Here is a 21,628-nt window from a genome sequence, read left to right as displayed (position 1 = left end):
CTCCATCTGTTTTACCATTTTTATGTGACTGTCTTGAAGGCACCTCAAATTAAGGATATATAAAATACTACTTGTCATCTTCCATTCCCAAAATGCTCCTTTTTCCATAGATGTTCCCTTCTGTAGGTCCTAGAATCATATTTTCACTTGAGCAAACCAGAATGTGTGTGTTGTCTCTTTCCTACTCCATATCCAGTTAGTCACCAAGTCTCTTTAAGTCCATAGGTTTCACTTTCTTCCTTGGGAGAGTCTACCTACTGCTCTGTCTGAAACGCTCTTCACACTTGCGTATCATGTTAATATAAGGATTTCTAATCCTTTTTGTGCCACAGACCTCTTATAGTCTCATAAAGCCATGAATAATGTTTTCAAATATACAAGAAAATAATAAGGCCTCAAAGAAAGTCATTTATATTGAAATACAGATAGCTCCCATATCCGTTGGTTTGGAAGCCAGGGAGTCAACCAGTCACAGATTGAAAATATTTGTGGAAAAAATTGTGCATCTGTACTAAACATGTATAGACTTTTCTTTCTTGTTAGCATTCTGTAAATAATATGGTAGAAAAGTATTTACCCAGCACATTGTTTGAGTATATTAAGTATTATAAGTAATCTAAGATGATTTAAAGTATTTGGGAGGATGTGTAGGTCATGTGTAATTATGTGCCATTTTCTATAAGGGACCTGAGCCTTATTTTGCATATTTTGATATCTGCAGGGGATCCTAGAACTGCTGCCCCAGTGATACCTGGAACGACTATGAGTATATAATTGAAAAATATTAAAAAGATAAATCTCTGACTTAGTATATGTATTTCTTTATGAATGTATTAATAGTAAGATCTACAGGGGCCGGTGCTGTGGCTCACTTGGTTGATCCTCCGCCTGCAGTGCCAGCATCCCATATAGGTGCTGGGTTCTAGTCCCAGTTGCTCCTCTTCCAGTCCAGCTCTCTGCTGTGGCTCAGGAGGGCAGTGGAGGATGGCCCAAGTGCTTGGGCCCATGCAGCAGCATGGGAGACCAGGAGGAAGCACCTGGCTCTTGGCTTTGGATTGGCGTAGCTCCAGCTGTAGCGGCCATTTGGGGAGTGAACCAACGGAAGGAAGACCTTTCTCTCTGTCTCTCTCTCTCTCTGTCTCTCTCTCTCTGTCTCACTGTCTAACTCTATCTGTCAAACAAAAAAATAGTAAAATCTACAATAGACCTAGTAAATTTCAAGACAGTGATAAGCATAACAATATTTTGTGATATTTGCAGCAAGTATAGTACAAAATGAAAATTATCTGTGGTTTTTATTGTGACAAAGTTTTGAGTACTGTTAATTCTACCCACATTCATGGTTTGTCATCTACTTTCATAATGTAATGATATGCCTGATTTTAGCCAGAGGTTAATGAAAATAAAGATAAAATTTCCTGCCCACTTGAATTCGCAGAATCCCTGAATCTTTTAGTGGATACCACTAATGAAACACACCCTGTATTATTGATTCCTGAAATTCCTTTAAGTTTCATGCCAAAATGTTGATTTTTGGGGGAGTTGGTCACATTTCCACATTGTACTCAAAGCATCCTGTACTTCTCCCTCACAATACTTGTTGCAGTTAGTGATGGTGCATTTGTATGTTGGTGGCCTCATATCTTCCCCTGACACTTGAAGCTCCTTAAGGACAAAGATGGTACCTCTTTTTGTTTTTTGACAGGCAGAGTGGACAGTGAGAGAGAGAGACAGGGAGAAAGGTCTTCCTTTTGCTGTTGGTTCAACCTCCAATGGCCGCCGTGGCTGGTGCACTGCGGCCGGCGCACCGCGCTGACCGAAGCCAGGAGCCAGGTGCTTCTCCTGGTCTCCCATGGGGATGTAGGGCTCAAGCACTTGGGCCATCCTCCACTGCACTCCCTGTCCACAGCAGAGAGCTGGCCTGGAAGAGGGGCAACCGGGACAGAATCCAGCACCCCGACCATGACTAGAACCCAGTGTGCCAGCGCCGCAAGGTGGAGGATTAGCCTATTGAGCCGTGGCGCCGGCCGATGGTACCTCTTAGTTACCACTTTAGTCCCCATGTTTAATAGTTGAGTACATATACATTAGGAAGGCTACCAAAGTAATTTGTTACTTTAATAAGAAGACAACTTGGTATATTTAAAGGATTGAATAAAGGCCATTGGCTGTTTTCATTTTTTAGGTATATACAACTGTAAAATGTAGGTAGCTACAGTTAGGATATATGGGAAAAGGTAGGCCACTGTAGCCGAAGATCAAGGGACTTAGGAAATTAGGAATTGGAGAAAGTGTGAGAGAAAGAAGGGGGTAATGTTTATGGGCACTTTATGGGCACACTTGTTGCCCACCCTGTCACTTGCTCCCCCTACTGGACCTACTATTGACATTTTATTTAATCTTTTAGCCAGGCCTGGTGTATAGCTGTCTTTGTTAACTGGGTATTATGTTAGAGGTAGAGATTCTTGTTGGGAAATGTAACATTAAGATGTGATGTTATGTATGGGTCTTTTAAATATGTATTATTTTTCTCAGAATGTCACAGGTAGACTGATGGTAGGCTTACGTTGGTGGAATCATATTGATGAAGATGGAAAGAGCCATTGGGTGTTTGAGTCCAGGAAGGTAAGCTGATATTTTTCCTGTTGAATAGTGTCATTTGATAAGTTATGTGTAGATTACGTTTCGTTGTTTAAGAATATTCAGGTCTAAAAACACTACTTCAAGTCACTTGGCATGTCAGTAATAAACCAAAACTTGATCTTTTTTTTTTTTTTGTTCTAGTTCAGAGCAGAAACAAAGCATAAGTGAGCACAGGACAGAATCCTTTGAGAGACGATGTTAGAGTATGCCAAGCTGCTGATAAAAGCGCTTTCTGATAGCCTCAACTTTCTTGCCTTTGCTGGGCATCTCCATGGCTCCCTCTCTGTCTAGCAGATAACTGCTGCCAGTACCTCGTTCTCTCTTTGTTCCCATGGTCGTCTGCCACTTGTGTGTGGAGAAAAGGAGAAGGATTGCAACTGGGTAGAAAATGTGGAACTGATCAATCATTCTTTAACCCTGTGCCTTCAGGAGTTCCGTGGCACCCTTGGTTTGGGTTGGCGTGCCGCTTGAGAGTAAACACTCTGTTTCCCTGTGGAAATCTGTGTGGGAGGCATTGGGCAGGGCTTTTGGAGACAGCACCAGTTATGTTGCTGCCCTTCTCACTGGAAGGCCCTTGACAAGTAATGCTTCTCAGAAGGCAGCTTTGTGCTCAGTGAGCCTGCAGTCCTTTATGTTATACAGTCTACTTTGTTAGCAACTCACTACCCCTGTAAGTTCCTGAGTATTGCAAAGACATTTTGGTTGTTGTCCAGCATCTCTTGATTGTTGGACCTTTCTTTGGACCCGACTTGACTTTTATATGCCAGGATGACTGTATAACCTTGATTTTTTTGATGCTCACTCAAAAAAGTATCATTCCACCCTTCCTTGTGAATAAACAGTGCTGGTGCAAGAATTTAGTACAAGCCTGTCAGGATCACTATTCTGTCTTGGATCCTGCTGAACTGTGTGTTCTGCCCTAAAACTGCAAAATTCTTGAGTTGAAACAAAGTACATTAAAATCATTTCCTTGAAATTATAACAGTAGAGGCATTAACTCTGTGTGTGTGTGTGTGTGTATTCATGTGTTCTGAATTGGGACTGGGGTTGTCTGTATTGATTGAATTGAAAGAAATATACTTTTTATTTAAAATGTTTTATTTAAAACTATTTACTGATACACATCTCAGTGATGATTGAAATTACTTCTTTGTTTTGTAGACATCCTCTGAAGAAAATAAAGCTGTTTCAGAAGCTGAATCAAGAATCTTTTGGTTAGGACTTATTGCCTGTCCAGTGCTATGGGTGATATTTGCCTTTAGTGCTCTCTTCTCCTTCAGAGTCAAATGGCTGGTGAGTGTCGTTGTGGAACTTTTGAATGATCCATTAAAATGTCTGATGGGAAATCCTAACAAGTAACCATCTGTGCCTTTAACATGGAGGACCTATCTTGAGTAGGCAGCTTCATCATGTATTACCCAAGTTGTTTCCCAACTCCACTTTTTTCTAAGTGCCTGCAACAGATGGGGCTGTACCAGGCTGAAGACAGTTGTTGGGAACTCAGCCCAGGTCTCCCATGTGGGTGACACCCTCAACTACTGGAGCTGTCACCTCTTGCTTTCCAAGGTGTGCATTAGTAGGAAGCTAGATTGGGAGAGCAGAGCCAGGACTTGAAGCAAGGCAAACTGATAGGGAAAGTGGGCGTCCCAAGTGGTGGTTTAACTGCTGTGTCAAACACTGCCACGTTTATTGGGTGATATTTTCAGAAAGAACATGTAGGTTTATTCTTCTGACCCTTTCACGTTTACGATGAGCCTGTTGAATGACTTGGCTAGGTTGCTCCCAGCCATTACTTGTATTGAGTGTTTTAGAAAAATTTGAGTCCAGGTATGTTTAACCTCCATGTAAGTAAGTGAATCATTTTTTTTTTTTCCTTGAAGAATTCTTCAGCACTTAAAATAAGGAGCCAGCATATGCCTGTATTCTCTTTTCTACATTGAGTTTTCTGGAACCATTTGCCTTTCTCATATGCAGACCCAGGTTTTACTTTGAGGCAGGAAAATTGGCCTTTCTTAAATATTTACATTTATTTATCATATATTTTTTCATTTCTTTAATTCTGAGTTATCAGTTCTGTCAATGTTGGATCACTTTTATCTGTTTTCATCTGCTGTCGTCTAATTGCTTTACTCTTTGATCTTTTTCTTTTCTATTTATTCAGTGGGTAAAATCACCATATGTCAGAGAGCTTAGGCACAGGCGACGTAACTGGGACCAGATAAGCAAGATAACTGACATTAGAGTATGTTAAACAGACAATAAAAATAACGTAGGGGATGTTAGAAAGGTGATGAAACAAGCAGTTGAGGTAGAGAGTGCACAGGAGAGAATAGCGGGTACTTCTTAGGTGACTAACGAAGACATCGCTCTGTGCTTCCTCAGCTTTGTCAGCTCCACTTTCATCTCCTGTTATTTTATCTTCATACTTTCCGCATTTGTATCTTTAGATTCTTCTATAGGGTGACTGTCTCCAGGAATGTTTTTATTTTGGTGGATTATATTTCTTTTGGAGTAGATTCTTTATCTGTCTATTGCATACTGTGTTCCTTTCTTACTGTTTTTGTTTTTGCTACAGTTTTGCATAGATGCCTTCCCCTTTCTCTTGTACGGATGCCAGCAGTGGCAGCTCTGCCATGCCTCCTCCTCTTGGTTTTAGTGAGGGTGAATTCTCCTGAACCTCCTTCCCACATTGTCTAAGGCCTGTGCTGCCATGAGCTAGTGTGAATGCTGCTTGTGGTGGCCTGAAGATGCAGGTGTGAGGAGAACTCAGCCAGATTCTGGCCGCTGTAGCTGGTTTGTTTGGGTTTTGCCTTCTGTTAGGGAATATTGTTGTCTCCTGGGTGGCTGTGAACTAATTTCTGATATTACTCTTGCCTTTGATTTTTGGTGAGCTTAAGTGTCCAGTCAGTAGAGTTAGCCCAGGCTTTCTCTCGGAGTATTTCTGCGTCCCTAAAACAGAACAGGGAAAGGTTATGTGGGAAGTAGTTTGGTTTTATTTTTAGGCCATAGGAAGGGAAGCAGGCTCCACTGAGGCCCGTCAGGAGCCTCCTCCCACCCTCTGAATTCTCGTAAGGTGGTCAGCTCTCATGATTGTTGGTCCTCCAGTGCCTCCTGTCCTGCCCCACTTCCCACCGGCGAAGGAGGCATCACCACAGCCAACCTCAGGATTTTCCTGCCTTTTAGGGTCATTGTCGGGTGGGAGGTTTATCTACTTTCATGACTCTTTCTTAGGGCTGTCTGTATCCTCTGGCGTCTGCTTCTGAGATGTTGGAGGTGATGGTGATGGTAATTATTAGTGAGACGTAACCTTCGAGCTTCTTTGAAGAATTAGGAGCTGTGTAGGGCTCCCCAAACCACATTAACTACCAGTCCTTTTTGATGTGTGTTGCTACTTGTTTATTTGCCTTTTGTTCTTGTTGTTGTTTAAACCTGTTGCTGTCTGCATCTTAAGGAGAGGTGTTGTGTATCTTTGTATCTGACTTTACTGTACCATCTTAAGTCAGAAGTCTATTTGTTTTAGCTTAGTACATTTTAAAATTTGTTGCCATTTAGTAAAATTGTTGCCTCAGCAGGACCCATGCTCAGTCTGAATTCAGGAACCCTCTGGCATGCTGGTATACACATACCCAGGAGTATTCCAGTTTGAGAATCCTGGGAAGTTAAGTGAGATTTATTTAGATAAAAAGATCGCTTTATGTTTACCTAGGTAACTAGTAGATTTGTATAACACTTAGATTTTTATTTCCATGAAACATGCATTCAGAACAGAATATACTTGTTCAACTTTAAACATTTAAATCTTCTTACCTTAAAATCATCTTACCTTTAAATCAGCTGTACAACTCATAAGGAGGTAAGGAGAATGAGTCTGGATTGAAAAAAAGATGTTCTGTTTAGGAGCTTTGCTTTTTACCCCTATAAAAGGTTTCTGGATAATCTGTTTCATAGTAGGAGAATTGATGAGCTGTTTGCTATAGAATGAGGGTTGGTGAACCATAACCTGTAGGCCATATCCCGCCCAACACCTGTGTTTGTAAATTTTTAAAAAAAGATTTATATATTTATTTGAAAGAGTTACAGAGTGAGAGGGAGGGAGGGAGAGAGGGAGTGAGAGAGAGAGAGCGAGAGAGCGAGAACGCAAGGGCTTCCATCTGCAGATTCACTCCCCAAATGCTGCAATGTCTTGGGCCAAGCCAGGCTGAAGCCAGGAGTCAGGAGCCTTTTCCAGGTCTCCTATATGGGTGGCAGGGGTCCAAGCACTTAGGCCACCTTCCACTACTTTTCCTAGGTCATTAGCAGGGAGCTGGATTGGAAGTAGAGCAGCTGGGACTAGAACCAATGTCCTATGGGATGGAATGCCGGTGTTGCAGGCTATGGCTTTACTTGCTACACCACAACACAGGCCCCCTGTGTTTGTAAATTTTTATTGGAGCACAGCCTTGTGCACTGAGGGACTTGGGCTTGTTCCAGCTAACTAAGGGGTCTCACTGGCACCGTTGTGCTTTTTAGAGTTTCCTTTTCTTCTCTGTCATGACAATCTGCTTGTCTCGTTTCTGGCATAGAGAAAGGTCAATTTTAGGTCATTAACCAGTGATTCTTTTTCTCCTGTTCCAGGCAGTGGTTATCATGGGTGTGGTGCTACAAGGTGCCAACTTGTATGGTTACATCAGGTGTAAAGTGGGCAACAGAAAGAATTTAACCAACATGGCAACCTCGTATCTTGGAAAGCAGTTTTTAAGACAAGTAAGTGTTTTCTGAATGTGATCAGTGACTAATGCAGTGATTGTTAATTCTTGTAGAGTTTAGCTTTCATGAAATACTTATTTTTTAAGTCATTGGATTGTATATTTATTTGAGAGGCAGAGAGGCAGATATCCTCTGGCTCACTCTCCAAATGTCCACAACACCTGGGGCTGGGCCAGATTGAAGGCAGAAGTCAGGAACTCAATCCAGGTCTTTTCTTAAAAATTTTTGAGGGACAGAGAGTGAGAGCAAGAGAGAGAGAGAGAGAGAGAGAGAGAGAACTGTCATCTGCTTGTTCACTCCCCAAATGCTTACAGGACCTGGATTGGGCCAGGCCAAAGGTAGGAGCTGGGAACTCAATCCAGGTTTCCTAGGTGCAGGTGGGATTTGACTACTTGAACCTTTACCTGCTGTTTCCTAGGGTGCACATTAGCAGCCAGCTGGAATTGGGAGTGGAGCTGGGATTTTAACCCAGGCACTCTGATACGGAATGCATGTATCTTAACCATAGGCTAAATGCCTGCCCATGACGTGTTTCCTAACAGAAGTTTTTTTTTTTTTTTAAAGGCATATAGTTATTTAAATATGATGTGATGATACAGATGTTTTAATGATTCTTTGGAGGCTTTTAGGACATTCTGAAAATGTATTATACCAATCCTAAAGTTATCTTAAAATCAGGAGAAATAAGCTGTCATTGATAATAATTTATTTTCTCCTTTTTTTTTTTTTGACAGGCAGAGTAGACAGTGAGAGGAGAGAGAGACAGAGAGAAAGGTCTTCCTTTGCCGTTGGTTCACCCTCCAATGGCCGCTGTGGCTGGTGCGCTCTCAACGCGCTGATCCGAAGGCAGGAGCCAGGTGCTTTTCCTGGTCTCCCATGCGGTTGCAGGGCCCAAGGACTTGGGCCATCCTCCACTGCACTCCAGGGCCACAGCAGAGAGCTGGCCTGGAAGAGGAGCAACCGGGACAGAATCTGGTGCCCCGACCGGGACTAGAACACAGTGTGCCGGCGCCGCAGGCGGAGGATTAGCCTATTGAGCTATGGCGGCACCAGCGATAATAATTTATTTTTTAAAATTACCTTAAGTTCAGTAGGTTTCTGTTAATATCATGGTGGCTTTAAGAGGCTGTTCTTGAAGAAAATATGTTGGATGGTTTTTAGGGTTTATAGCAAGAACAAGTAGAATAAGACCAGGTATTAGTCTATTTTCTGTTGCCATAACAAAAGAAGTTGCGTAATTTGTAAAGAAAAGAGGTTTATTTAGCTTGCAGTTTAAAGCTCTTGGAGGTCAAAGGGCATGGCACTGGGCCCTGATTGGTTCTGCTGAGAGCCTGCTGGTGGATGGCCTCCCGGTGGTGGGAGCAGGTATGGAAGAGTCACAGGATGAGCTAGGAAGCCAGAGGGCTTCAGGACTCAGGCTTATTATTTTCCTAACAACTCATTCTCAGGGGAACTACTCACTCAGTGAGACCAGCGTTAGTCCTTTCTGAGGGCTTTGCCCCCAGTGACCTAATTACCTCCTGCTAGGCCCCACATCTTAAAGGTGCCCCCACCTCACAGCGTCACCACATTGGGGTGATGTGAACCCTGGGGAGACAAACCGCATCCCAACCATAGCCGACCATATCATTGAAGATTGTACTTTAATTTTTCCTCCTAGAATGTAAAGGGTTTACTACAGTTCTCCCAGATGAGATTTTAAATCAGCGTTTTCAGAGGGTAAGCAGTAGTCATAGGTTAAAAAAATTTTTTTTGATTACATTTCTTGGGAACATTGACTAGGTCATATGAGTAACACCTCACATTTGTTTAGTGTGGTAGATTGGGCAGGTCGTGTTATGAAGGACAGTGATTCTTGGACTTGGAACATGCACAGAACCACCTAGTGGGCACAAGGTTGCTGGGCTGCACTGGCTAGGATTTCTTTTAGTGGATCTCATTATTTGCTAAGAAGTTTCTAGGTGGTTCTGATGCTGCTGGGCCGAGGTTTGCACTTAGATTCAACTGCTATGGTTTGGATGTGTGATTGAGCTCTCAGCTCATGTAGGTCTTTAAACCCCCAAGTCAGAAGTTAATGTCACTAACAGAGTGGAAACTTGGATCTAGTTATAACATTTCAGAGGTGGGCCTGGAGGGGAGGTCTTTAGGTCACTGGGGGCATGCCCCCAGAAGGTGGTTCTCATGAGAGGGTTGGTTATAAAGCCAAGCTGGGCACAGCCACTCTGTCTGCTTCCTGATTTGCTGTGTGATCTTCCTCTGCATGGACTCTGTCATTGGCTCCCACCACCCATGCTAGCCAGTGGGGCTGCCTGATCTTGGACATGGACCTCTAAATAAACTTTTTTTCTCTCTTTCTTTTAAAAAAGACTTATTTATTTGAAAGGCAGAGTGGCAGAGAGGGAGAGACAGATCTTCCATCCACTGATTTGCTCCCCAGATGCCTGCAACAGTGAGGCCAATGCCAGGAAGCAGTGTCCTGTGTAGGTGGCAGGAACCCAAGCCTTTGGGCCATCTGGTGCGTCCTTGCATCCTAGGCACAATAGCTGGAAGCTGGATCAGAAACATGGAGTAGCTGGGACTCAAACCAGGCTCTGAGTGGGATGTGGGCATCCCAAGTGGTAGCTTAGCCCACTGCACCAGAATGCCTGCCCCATAAACCTTTTCTCTTTATAAAGCTAGTTTCTTCAGGTATTTCGTTGTAGTAATGAAAAACTGACTAAGTAACTAAAACCCTCAGAGATTAAGTGACCTACTCAAGAATATACAGTAGGTGGTACAAAGATAGAGCTTGATCACAACCCTCTGTACTCCAAACTTACTGTTTCTGTTCTAATATACAGTTGCTTTTAAAGAAGATAAGAGAGAAAATGAGTATTCTTGTAGGAACATGATCTCATCCTGAAGAATTTTTGCATGGTGGCCAGTATAACTGCTGTGGTCCATCTTGGGAGAGTTTGCATGAACATGCTTGTTGGGTTTCTTCCTTAGATACAGTGTTTCTGAAGGTGGGGAGGGACATTGAATACAGCCATGTCTTACCTGGTACCTCGTGGTGCTCTGCTCACGTGGGACAAGCAGGGGTCTGGGTGGCTGGTGATGTCTGAGCGTTTCCTTCTCCAGCACGTCCTCTTTGTGGCGTGAATGTAAGGCTGCAGGAGCCGGCCCTGCTTACAGACAGGGCGTGTGCTCCAGGCCTGGTGCTTTCTGCTCCGCGGGCTGTGAAGGGAGACGACGTGGAGGACTGAGGAGTGCTTTTTTCTTTTCCTTGTTTTGCAGAACGCTGGAGGTGATCAGACTACCTGAGTAGAGAGGAAGCTTGTGTGTTTCTCTTACACTGGGGAGCCACGGAAGAGACTCTGGGCTGAGCCTTTTAGCACTCAGTCCATGTTGCAAAGAGGAGTGTTGGGTTTGTTTTTCCACTTAAAACTTTATTTGAAAAGAAGGTAGTTTTCATCTTCAGTTTTTATTTTCTTTCTAGCAGTTGGGGCTAGGCAGTGTGGTGTCGCTAGAAACACTGTCAGCATTTGTTTTATGGTGCATGTATGTAGTCGTGTAGTTCCATGTGTCCCAAATTAGTGAAGGGGTTTGTGTTCATTTATGTAACAGAAACCTTTGCATTTTGATCTGTAGAACGTGGGTGGATGTTTTTAGTCTGTCTCAAAGCTCTGTGTGTTTATATATTATTTCTGTAGATTATTTTCAGAAGTAAGTTTTGATTCCATGGTAAGAGTGGGCACTTTGACTTGTGTATAAGTTATATATAATTGTTAGTTTCTAGTATGTATTTCATAGTGAATTTTCTTATCTTAGACATAATACAAGCAAATAAAAATAAAATATGGGCTAGTGGTGTTAAACTAGTTAACTAGCTTGTGTTTTATTTGTAACAAGTCACTTACTTGTAAGGCCTGATTAATATGAATGGGATCTTCACAGTGTGTGTTAGGAGATACCCAGAGGTTGCTGCTGTTCTGTTTATTTTGTGGAAAGGAGAGCCAGAGTCCACTTGGGAATTTCCCAGATGCTCTTCAGTGGTCTAGGGCTAATAAAATCTGTCTTTTACCACTAAAGAGTATTATTCTTATGTCATAATGAGAATACTCATTTAAATACTGGGCATAATAAATGCCTAAAAGACATTTTATTTTATGAATCTATTTTGTTTTTCTTGCTACCATGGGGATATTGTAAATCATGCATTTGTATTAATGGTACTTCTTAAAACAATATATTTAAATTAAACCAAACTGTTCTACAAACTGTTGTAGGCATCTGTAAATTCTGTTGTAGGTACTGTAAACTTTATTGGAGTCTTTAGTCACCAGATTATGTTGTGAATGTGTTTGTATATTGGTAAACATTTTAAAAGATATTTTGTTTAATTGAGTGTCTTTATTAGAGTCGTGGCTTTGAAAGTACATAACTTTATGTTTGTATAAAACTGTACTGTTGGGGTTGGAGTTGTGGCACAGTGGGTTAAGCCAGTGGCTGCAACACTGGTATCCCATATCAGAGTACAAGTTTGAGACCCTGCTGCTCTGCTTCCGGTCCAGCTCCTTACAAATGCAGCGGGGGGTGGCCTAAGTACTTGGACTGCTGCCAGCCATGTGGCAGACCCAGACAAAGTTCTAGGCTTCTGGCTTCAGCCTAAACCAGTCTTGACCGTAGTGGCCATTTGGGGAGTGAACCATCAGATGGAAGATCTCTTTCTCTCTCTGTCTTCCTCTTTCTCTGTAACTCTGCTTTTAAAATAAATTATGAAAACAAACAAACAAACAAACATCTTTTTACAAGGTGTTTTACCCTCATGACAAATACGTTGATCCCTTAGATCTGGTGTAGGGAAGGCAAGAGCCATTGAATACTTCAACCTCATCCGTGGGTGGGCCATACACAATTGTCAGCCTGTTACAGGTTTATTGAATTTGGAGTCTCCCTTGTGTTGCCTTGGCAGGGCCAGACGGATGATTTCACCAGCCTTATACATCCTTAGACCGGCATCACCCATCCCTTTGATAATGGAGCTGAACTTCAAGGTTATTGGGTGAGTTGCTGAAGGAAACACAGATTACAGGATTACCTGTAGGATAAAAAACAAGAAATGTTACTGGTTTTAGAGGAAGTCTTTGTCTCTAAATGTCTTTTCCTTTTGAGGAGCTGTAATTTAAAGTAGATTACCGTTTTCCATATATTGATCTGTTGTTCTGTCTGGTGAGAGAAGTCAATGCCACACTGAGGATGTAGGACCTCTCAGTTGCAGAGATGCCCACTTGCTCGGGAGGACGCCCAAAGATCCAGACTCCAGACCAGTTGATGCAAAAAGCACGAGGTTTTTATTGAACGTTTGCGCAAACGGGCCCCCACCTCAGGCAGTGAGGAGCCCTGAGCGGCAGTTTCACACAGGTTATATAGGCAACGAATTAGCATATTCCTAATGCGCATGCATAGGATTGGTCAGTTCAGAGAGACCATTAGCATATGGGATGCAGTGGCAACACGGGATTGGCTGGTTCGGAGGGACAATTAGCATATGGGATGCAGTGGCAACACGGGATTGGCTGGTTCGGAGGGACAATTAGCATATCGGAGAGTGCTGAGGGAGAGTGCTGAGGAGAGTGCTGAGGAGAGTGCTGAGGGAGAGTGCTGAGGAGAGTGCTGAGGGGAGTGCTGAGGAGAGTGCTGAGGAGAGTGCTGAGGAGAGTGCTGAGGAGAGTGCTGAGGGAGAGTGCTGAGGGAGAGTGCTGAGGAGAGTGCTGAGGGGAGTGCTGAGGAGAGTGCTGAGGAGAGTGGCAGCTCTGCTCTGGGCATGCCTAGAGGTTCTCTGAAGGGGATTGACTTTTCCTTCCCAGAGAACGTCCTGCCCGCTGGACTCTGGGGAACATCTAACCTCTTAAGAAGCCCCTGATATCTGCCCAGGCCTAGTTTCTTGTCCCTCTCCCCCATAAGGGTCCTTCATTCCCTCCTTTTCTTTTTGCAAAGATTTTAATCCTAAAATCTATTGGACCGGCCTGGGGAGAGCCTGCCTCACTGGAGGGAGGGAACTCTGTTCTTGCTGGACTGGGTTGGGTTCCACGTTAACAATTGTGGAGCATGGGGATTGGAAAAACAATGGGGAAAGGCCAGGAACATCACAAATATTAAACAGTTTTTGAAAGTCTTAGCTTGAGTGGGTTCTGAGTGCGCTGGAGCTTCCATTTGGCTGGTCTGTCCGGATCCTCGGGGCCCTGGGGAGGTGGTGCTCGCTTCACGTGTGAGGCGTGGACCCAAGCAGCGATTCCGTCGACCTTGAGAGCGGTGGGAGTTGTCAACAGCACAGTGAAGGGGCCTTTCCACCGGGGCTCTAGAGTCTTAGATTGGTGCCTTCGGACATACACAGCATCACCGATTTGGAAAGGATGTGGGATGGTTGTCGTCTCGGGTTGGTAGGCTGCTGCAAGAGGTTTCCAGACCTGGTTCTGGATGATCTGGAGTGCTCTCAACCGGGCCTGTAACTTAGGGGCATCGGCAACAGAGTCACTGGCAAGGTCAAGCAAGCCTGCTACTGGTGGGGGCCCTCCATAAAGGATTTCGTACGGTGTCAGCCCGCAATGAGAGGGCGTGTTTCGGACCCGGAACAACACCATAGGGAGGAGTTGGACCCAGTCTTTAACACCAGTCTCCAACGCTAATTTGGTCAAGGTCTCTTTAATTGTTCTGTTCATTCTTTCTACCTGTCCTGAACTTTGGGGTCTATAGGCACAGTGCAATTTCCAATTTATGCCTAATGCTTTGGCCACCAACTGACTTACCTGGGAGACAAACGCTGGGCCATTGTCGGACCCGATTACCTTAGGCAAGCCGAACCGGGGGAAGATCTCCTCTATGATCTTCTTGACGACCACCTGGGCGGTTTCCCGTTTTGTGGGGAATGCCTCAGTCCATCCGGAGAAGGTGTCTACAAAAACTAGAAGATACTTATTCCCATAACTGCCCGGCCTTATCTCAGTGAAATCGACCTCCCAGTTGATTCCTGGTCGGTCTCCTCTTACCCTAGCTCCCTCCGGGAGCTTGAGGTGTCTGGCATTTACCTTGGCACACGGAACACAGGATTCAGTCACCTGCTGGACTAAAGAGTCAAGTCCGGGGATGTAATAAGACTGCCTATCTTCCTGTAAGGCTGCTTTTAGCTTTTTGTGTCCCAAATGAGTCCATTGATGGAGGCTGGTAATTATTTCTTTAGCCAATTGGTGTGGCAGGACTATTTTCTCTCCGAGCCTCCAAACCCTTATTTGTTCATCATACTCTGCACCGAGCCGCTGGATCGTATCTAAGTCTTGGTCCGAATAGAGGAAAGGTGGTTCCCTCGATACTTGGGTGGGCTCAATTGTCTTTAACGGGAGCACCTGTTGGCTCAGGGCTGCCGCCCTAGCGGCCTCGTCTGCCATCCTGTTTCCCCTTGCTACGGGGTCGTCTCCTCGTTGGTGCCCGGGGCAATGAATTATACTCAACATTTTGGGCAGGAACAGGGCCTGTAGAAGATCTAGGATTTCCTGCTTATTTTTAATGTCCTTGCCTGCTGAGGTTAAGAGGCCCCTTAGCCGGTATATCTCCCCATGTACATGGGCAGTGGCGAAAGCATACCGACTGTCTGTGTAAATGTTGACCTTTTTGTCTTGTGCCAGTTTTAAAGCTTGAGTTAAGGCTATGAGCTCGGCTTTTTGAGCAGAAGTTCCAGGCTTTAAGGCACTTGACCAGATAACAGTTTTTCCATCCACCACCGCTGCCCCAGCCCTCCGCTCACCGTTCTGTAGAAAGCTGCTCCCATCCGTGAACCAGGTCATTTCGGCATCCGGCAGAGGCTGGTCGGTTAGGTCTTTTCGGGTGCCGTGGGCCTCAGCCAGGATTTGATGACAGTTATGGATTACCTGGGCCTGGGGCCCCAGTTCCGGGAGCAGGGTGGCCGGGTTTAAGGAGGTGGCAGTCCCAAACCGGACCCGCTCTGAGTTTAATAACATAGTCTGGTAATGAGTTATCCGAGCATTTGAGAGCCACCGATCTGGTGGCTGGCGGATAACTGTCTCCACAGCATGAGGTGCCACTATGGTGAGAGGTTGGCCTAGAGTCAATTTATCCGAGTCTTTCACCAGAACTGCCACGGCCGCTATCATGCGGAGGCACGGAGGCCAGCCGGCCGCTACATTGTCTAGTTTTTTTGAAAAGTACGCCACCGGCTTTTTCCAGGGTCCAAGCATTTGTGTTAGCACTCCCTTCGCCACTCCCTTGTTCTCATCCACGTATAATGTGAAAGGCTTGGTCATATCAGGGAGGCTCAGGGCTGGGGCTGACAATAGGGCCTTTTTTATGTTGTCAAACGCCCGCTGTTGCTCTTCTTTCCATTGAAAGGGAGCATTGGACTTCGTGAGGGGGTACAATGGGGCTGCCAGCTCCGCAAACCCAGGAATCCAAAGGCGGCAGAATCCCGAACTCCCGAGGAATTCCCGCATCTTTCTGGCATCGGTGGGGGGTGGAATTAGAGCAACCACCCTTTTTCGGCTCTCTGTCAGCCACCGTTGCCCTCCTTCTAGGAGGTAGCCTAGGTAGGCCACCTGTTTCTGACATATTTGGGCCTTTTTCGCGGAGGCTCGATAGCCCAATTCCCCCAGTCTCTGTAGCAGGGCCCCGGTACCTTTTAGGCAGTCCTGCTCAGTTTCAGCGGCAAGGAGGAGGTCGTCCACATATTGCAGGAGGACCAGGTCCGGATGGTTAACTCGGAAGTCGGCCAAATCTAGGTGCAGAGCTTCGTCAAACAAGGTAGGCGAGTTTTTAAATCCTTGGGGCAACCTTGTCCAGGTGAGTTGTCCTGAAAACCCGGTCTCTGGGTCTTTCCACTCAAAAGCAAAGATGGATTGGCTCTGAGGGCTCAGTCTTAAACAAAAGAATGCATCTTTTAGATCTAACACAGTGTACCATACGTGGGTCGGAGGCAAGGTACTTAGCAGATTGTAGGGGTTGGGCACTGTGGGATGCATATCCTCCGTTCTCCTGTTAACCTCCCGCAAGTCCTGTACCGGGCGGTAGTCACCCGTACCAGGCTTCTTTACTGGTAGTAGGGGGGTGTTCCAAGGTGAACGACAAGGTTTTAAAATGCCTAGGTGTAACAGTCTCTGGATATGTGGCCGGATACCTTCCTTAGCTTCCTTGCCCATCGGATATTGACGAACTGACACGGGAATGGCCGTGGGCTTCAGATCTATGATCAAGGGAGGCCGGTTGACGGCCAGCCCTATTCCCGCAGTCTCTGCCCAGGCCTGAGGAAAATCTGTGAGCCACTTGGGGTCCAGGGGAGCCATGGTGGACGAGGGCCTCTCGAATAATCGGTGTTCGTCCTCCAAGCGTAGTGTTAATACCTGGAGGGGCCGCCCTCCTGAGTCTGTGATGGTAGCTCCTTTCTCATGGAAGTGAATTTGGGCTCCTACCTTCGAGAGTAGGTCCCTGCCCAGGAGGGGGTAGGGGCAGTCTGGCACTAGTAAGAACGAGTGTGTCACAAGTCCTGTACTTAACTGGACCTCTCGATTGGTTGTCCAGCGATATAACTTCCCTCCAGTTGCCCCCTGAACCCAGGAAGTCTTGGAGCTTAAAGGCCCTTTTTCTGAAGTCAGTACCGAGTGCTGGGCTCCCGTGTCAATCAGGAAGGTTACCGGTCTGCCCCCCACTTCAAGGGTTATCCTGGGCTCAGGGGGGGGCTCCTGGCCCTGACTCACCTAGTCGTCTTCTTCCAGGGACAGGATTGGAACTGGTCTCTTCTTTGGTCCCTGTGTTTTCTTCGGGCAGTCTTTGACCCAGTGTCCTCTTTCTTTACAATAGGCACATTGATCTCTTTCCACCCGAGGCTTTCGTTTGTCTCCCAAGTCCCTATTCTGTCCTGGTCTACTCCTTTCTGTATCCTGCACTACGGTGGCCAAAATTCTACTAAGCTCTCGATTATGTCTTTTGTCTCTTTTGTCTTCCCTTTCCTCCTGCTCCTTGCGGATCCTTTCCTCCTTCTCCTCTCGGGTCTCCCTTTTGTTGTAAATCTTTTCTGCCTCCTTCATTAAATCTTGTATAGTATACCCCTGAAGCCCCTCTAGCCGCTGCAATTTATTGCGGATGTCCGGTGCTGACTGTCCTATAAAGGACATGATTACATCTCCCTGCCGGTCCTCTGCCAGGGGGTCAAACGGGGTGTACATACGGTAGGCTTCCATTAATCTTTCTAGGAAGCCTGCCGGCGTTTCCTCAGCCCCCTGTACTACTGCACGTACCTTGGCCAAATTGGTGGGGCGCTTTCCAGCCCCTCTGAGACCCGCAAGGAGAATCTGGCGGTAAAGACGAAGTCGCTCCCTACCAGCAACGGTGGTGTAGTCCCAATCAGGACGGGTTAAGGGAAACGCCTACTCGATTTCGTTTGGCAGTAGGGTCGGTCGGCCATCTGCTCCAGGGACGTTTTTCCGTGCCTCAAGGTAGACACGCTGCTTTTCCTCAGTAGTGAGGAGGGTCTGCAGAAGCTGCTGACAATCATCCCAGGTGGGCTGATGAGTCAATAAAATTGACTCGATCAGCCCAGTCAGAGCCTGGGGGTCCTGAGAGAAAGAGGGGTTATGGGTTTTCCAATTGTAAAGATCGGAAGCAGAAAATGGCCAGTACTGCATCTGGCCAGCCACCGAGCGAAGAGGAAAGGCCTGCGAAGTCCAGACGCTTCCCGAGCCCCCTGCCTGCCCCCGACGGAGGCGCAGGCGGCTGGAGGGCGGGGAAGGCACTGAGACTTCTTCCCCTGCCCTCGTGGAATCAGGGGATGGTGCAGAAGGTTGCACATCCCGCTCTGGTTGTTGTGGGGGTTCCTGCGGGGGAGCAGGCTGGCCGGGAAGATAGGGTGGGGGAGAGTCAAAGAGCAGAAAGTCCTGATCAGCCGGAAGAACCGGTGGCTTGTCAGGTTTTGGATCTCGAATCTCCTTCAGAGGGTATAGGGAGGAGGTTGGCACAACCGGGATAGGAGGAGGGGGTAACGGGGTACGTATGGGCTCCGTCGGGAAGGAGAAGGGTTCTATCCAGGGAGGGGGGTTACGTGAAAGATCCTCCCACGTGGTAATGTAGGGCACCTGATCAGGGTGTCCATCGGATCCTGGCTGAAAGACTCGTTCCTTAATCTGTAAAATAATATCGAGGTTAAAAGTGCCGTTCCTTGGCCAGCCGACCTCGAAGGCCGGCCACTCTGAGGAACAGAATTTTGCCCATTGTTTCCTTTTAACCTCCAATGAGAGGTGGCGCGCGCGTTCTCGAACGTCCTTCCAGTGATCTAGAGTGAGACTTAAAGGGGTGGTTATTTGTTGACCCATGCGTACAAGGATTTCAGCCCAAACAAAAAGAACAGCCAATGCACAGACATATACAGTAAGCAAGACAAAACACATGGCTAGGACAAATCGAACGCTATTGCGCTATTTTTGGGAGCGGCTGCCTGACCAGCCCTCCCCGGGAAGGAGGGAGACTTGGTCTCCGACCCACCTCCAGACCACCCCGGTGCGTCTTCCGGGGGAACAGACCGAGGGTTTCCCCTCATAACCCGGAGCGTCCTCCGGGGAACGGACCAGGGGTTGCTGGGCACGCCTGCCTCCCCCACTGGTCCCACAGAGTCAGGTCAGATACTGGCCAGTCAGAATACTTCAGTCAGAATCCAGTCAGAATACTCAAGACAAAAAACAACAGACAGAAAACACTTAATTATACCTCCAACTGGTCCTGCAGAGAATGGGTCTGAGGGCGACCTCAAGCCCCACGTTGGGCGCCAAATGTAGGACCTCTCAGTTGCAGAGATGCCCACTTGCTCGGGAGGACGCCCAAAGATCCAGACTCCAGACCAGTTGATGCAAAAAGCACGAGGTTTTTATTGAACGTTTGCGCAAACGGGCCCCCACCTCAGGCAGTGAGGAGCCCTGAGCGGCAGTTTCACACAGGTTATATAGGCAACGAATTAGCATATTCCTAATGCGCATGCATAGGATTGGTCAGTTCAGAGAGACCATTAGCATATGGGATGCAGTGGCAACACGGGATTGGCTGGTTCGGAGGGACAATTAGCATATGGGATACAGTGGCAACACGGGATTGGCTGGTTCGGAGGGACAATTAGCATATCGGAGAGTGCTGAGGGAGAGTGCTGAGGAGAGTGCTGAGGAGAGTGCTGAGGGAGAGTGCTGAGGAGAGTGCTGAGGGGAGTGCTGAGGAGAGTGCTGAGGAGAGTGCTGAGGAGAGTGCTGAGGAGAGTGCTGAGGGAGAGTGCTGAGGGAGAGTGCTGAGGAGAGTGCTGAGGGGAGTGCTGAGGAGAGTGCTGAGGAGAGTGGCAGCTCTGCTCTGGGCATGCCTAGAGGTTCTCTGAAGGGGATTGACTTTTCCTTCCCAGAGAACGTCCTGCCCGCTGGACTCTGGGGAACATCTAACCTCTTAAGAAGCCCCTGATATCTGCCCAGGCCTAGTTTCTTGTCCCTCTCCCCCATAAGGGTCCTTCAAGGACACATTTTTATTTATGTGAACGATTGGAATCTTTCAGGTTGAGAGTCTAATGGGATGTATTGGTATAGTTTTTGAGGTAACTGTTTGAATCTGCAGTGTTAAACCAAATTGCAATTATGAAACATGCGTGTGGCAGAATCTACCACTTGTCCCCGTTTTCATTTTCATCTTCTACAGCATTTCCCACTGGGACATGACAACCTGGCTGGAATAAAGATAACTTTCCCTAGATTGCATCATGGTGTGGCCACGTGGCTAAGTTCTGACTGATGGATTCACTTCCAGGAAGTCAACTGAACAGGAAGGGGCATCCGCATCCCCTGCTCTTGTAAGAGAGGAACAAACTTCTGTTTTTTAAAAGGAGATTTATTTATTTATTTAAAAGAGTTACAGAGAGAGGAGAGACAGATAGGGAGCTTTCATCTGCTGCTTCACTCCCCAAATGGCTGCAACGGTCAGGGCCAGGCCAGGCTGAAGCCAGAGGCTTCATTAGGGTGTCCCTCCTGAGTGGCAGGGGTCCAAGCACTTGGGTCACCTTCTGCTGCTTTCCCAGGTGCACTAGCAGGAAGCTGGATCAGACGTGGAGAAGCCAGGACTTGAACCAGTGCCCACAGCCAGTGTCGTGGACTGTACCACCGTGCCAGCCCCATGAGCTTGTGTTTTACATTATTCTGGCTTTTCATTGGGTCATAGCCTAACTGAATACTTGCCTATACAATGCATTTTTATCATCACCCATACTTGTTTCCATTAGTACAGTGTTTGAGATGTAATAATTTACTAACTATGAATTTGCCTTTTTCTTAGTACTATAATTAAGTGAATATTAGCGGAGATAATGAATCACTCTATTCCAGATTTCTTGCCACTGGCTTTACTTTAATTATCTCACCGTGACTGACAAGTTTATTTGGGGGAGAGAGAGCAGAAAGTTATCTTTCCTTTATAGCCCCTAAAGTATCTTCTTTCACCCCCATCTCTGAATAAATAAGGGTTGTGTAGAGGTAAAGGCACATTAATTCTTTTTTTATAGAAAACTTTTATTTAATAAATGTAAATTTGGAAAGTACAACTTTTGGATTATAGTGGTTCTTTCCCCCTTAACCACCCTCCCACCCGCAAACCATCCCACCTCCTACTCCCTCTCCCATCCCATTCTTTATTAAGATTCATTTTTAATTATCTTTATATACAGAAGATCAACTGTTTACTAAGTAAAGATTTCAACAGTTTGCACCCACACAGACACCCAAAGTATAAAGTGCTGTTTGAAGACTATTTGTACCGTTGATTCTCATAGTACAACACATTAAGGACAGAGATCCTACATGGGGAGCAAGTGCACAGTGACTCCTGTTGTTGATTTAACAATTGACACTTATTTATGATGTCAGTAACCACCCGAGGCTCTTGTCATGAGCTTCCAAGGCTATGGAAGCCTCTTGAGTTCACAAACTCCAACATTATTTAGACAAGATCATAGTCAAAGTGGAAGTTCTCTCCTCCCTTCAGAGAAAGGTACCTTCTTCTTTGATGGCCCGTTCTTTCTGCTGGAATCTCATTCACAGAGATCTTTCATGTAGGTCATTTTTTGCCACAGTGTCTTGGCTTTCCATGCCTAAAAGACTCATGGGCTTTTTAGCCAGATCCAAATGAAAGGCACATTAATTCTGTGGTGTAGGTACTGTGGTCCATTTAAACCTGTGCAACTCTG

At 46.1% G+C, this 21,628-nt stretch overlaps 1 protein-coding gene across 4 annotated transcripts in view; it reads left to right on the top strand.

Annotated features, from left to right (window-relative positions):
* The window catches only part of TVP23C (trans-golgi network vesicle protein 23 homolog C), a 31,190-nt gene extending 10,217 nt beyond the window's left edge, over nucleotides 1-20,973 (top strand). Inside the window, exons 4-8 of one of the 4 annotated variants that reach the window (XR_009864294.1) lie at nucleotides 2,536-2,625; nucleotides 3,805-3,936; nucleotides 7,258-7,386; nucleotides 12,344-12,433; nucleotides 20,092-20,973. Coding sequence is in view for 2 of the 4 variants with exons in the window: in XM_062175504.1 (XP_062031488.1) it covers nucleotides 2,536-2,625; nucleotides 3,805-3,936; nucleotides 7,258-7,386; nucleotides 12,344-12,382 (390 nt within the window). In the remaining 2 variants the exon portion in view is untranslated. Of the gene's footprint in view, nucleotides 1-2,535; nucleotides 2,626-3,804; nucleotides 3,937-7,257; nucleotides 7,387-10,665; nucleotides 11,762-12,343; nucleotides 12,647-20,091 lie in introns of those variants that run through there. The other 3 variants (XR_009864295.1, XM_062175504.1, XM_062175505.1) reach the window with 3 other exon arrangements.
* Nucleotides 20,974-21,628: the final 655 nt, after the last annotated feature.

This window comes from Lepus europaeus, chromosome 18, assembly GCF_033115175.1.
Source record: "Lepus europaeus isolate LE1 chromosome 18, mLepTim1.pri, whole genome shotgun sequence".
Classification (NCBI taxonomy): Eukaryota; Metazoa; Chordata; class Mammalia; order Lagomorpha; family Leporidae; genus Lepus; species Lepus europaeus.
The sequence above is the reverse complement of the archived record's forward strand: the minus strand, read 5'-3'. Positions and strand labels throughout refer to the sequence as shown.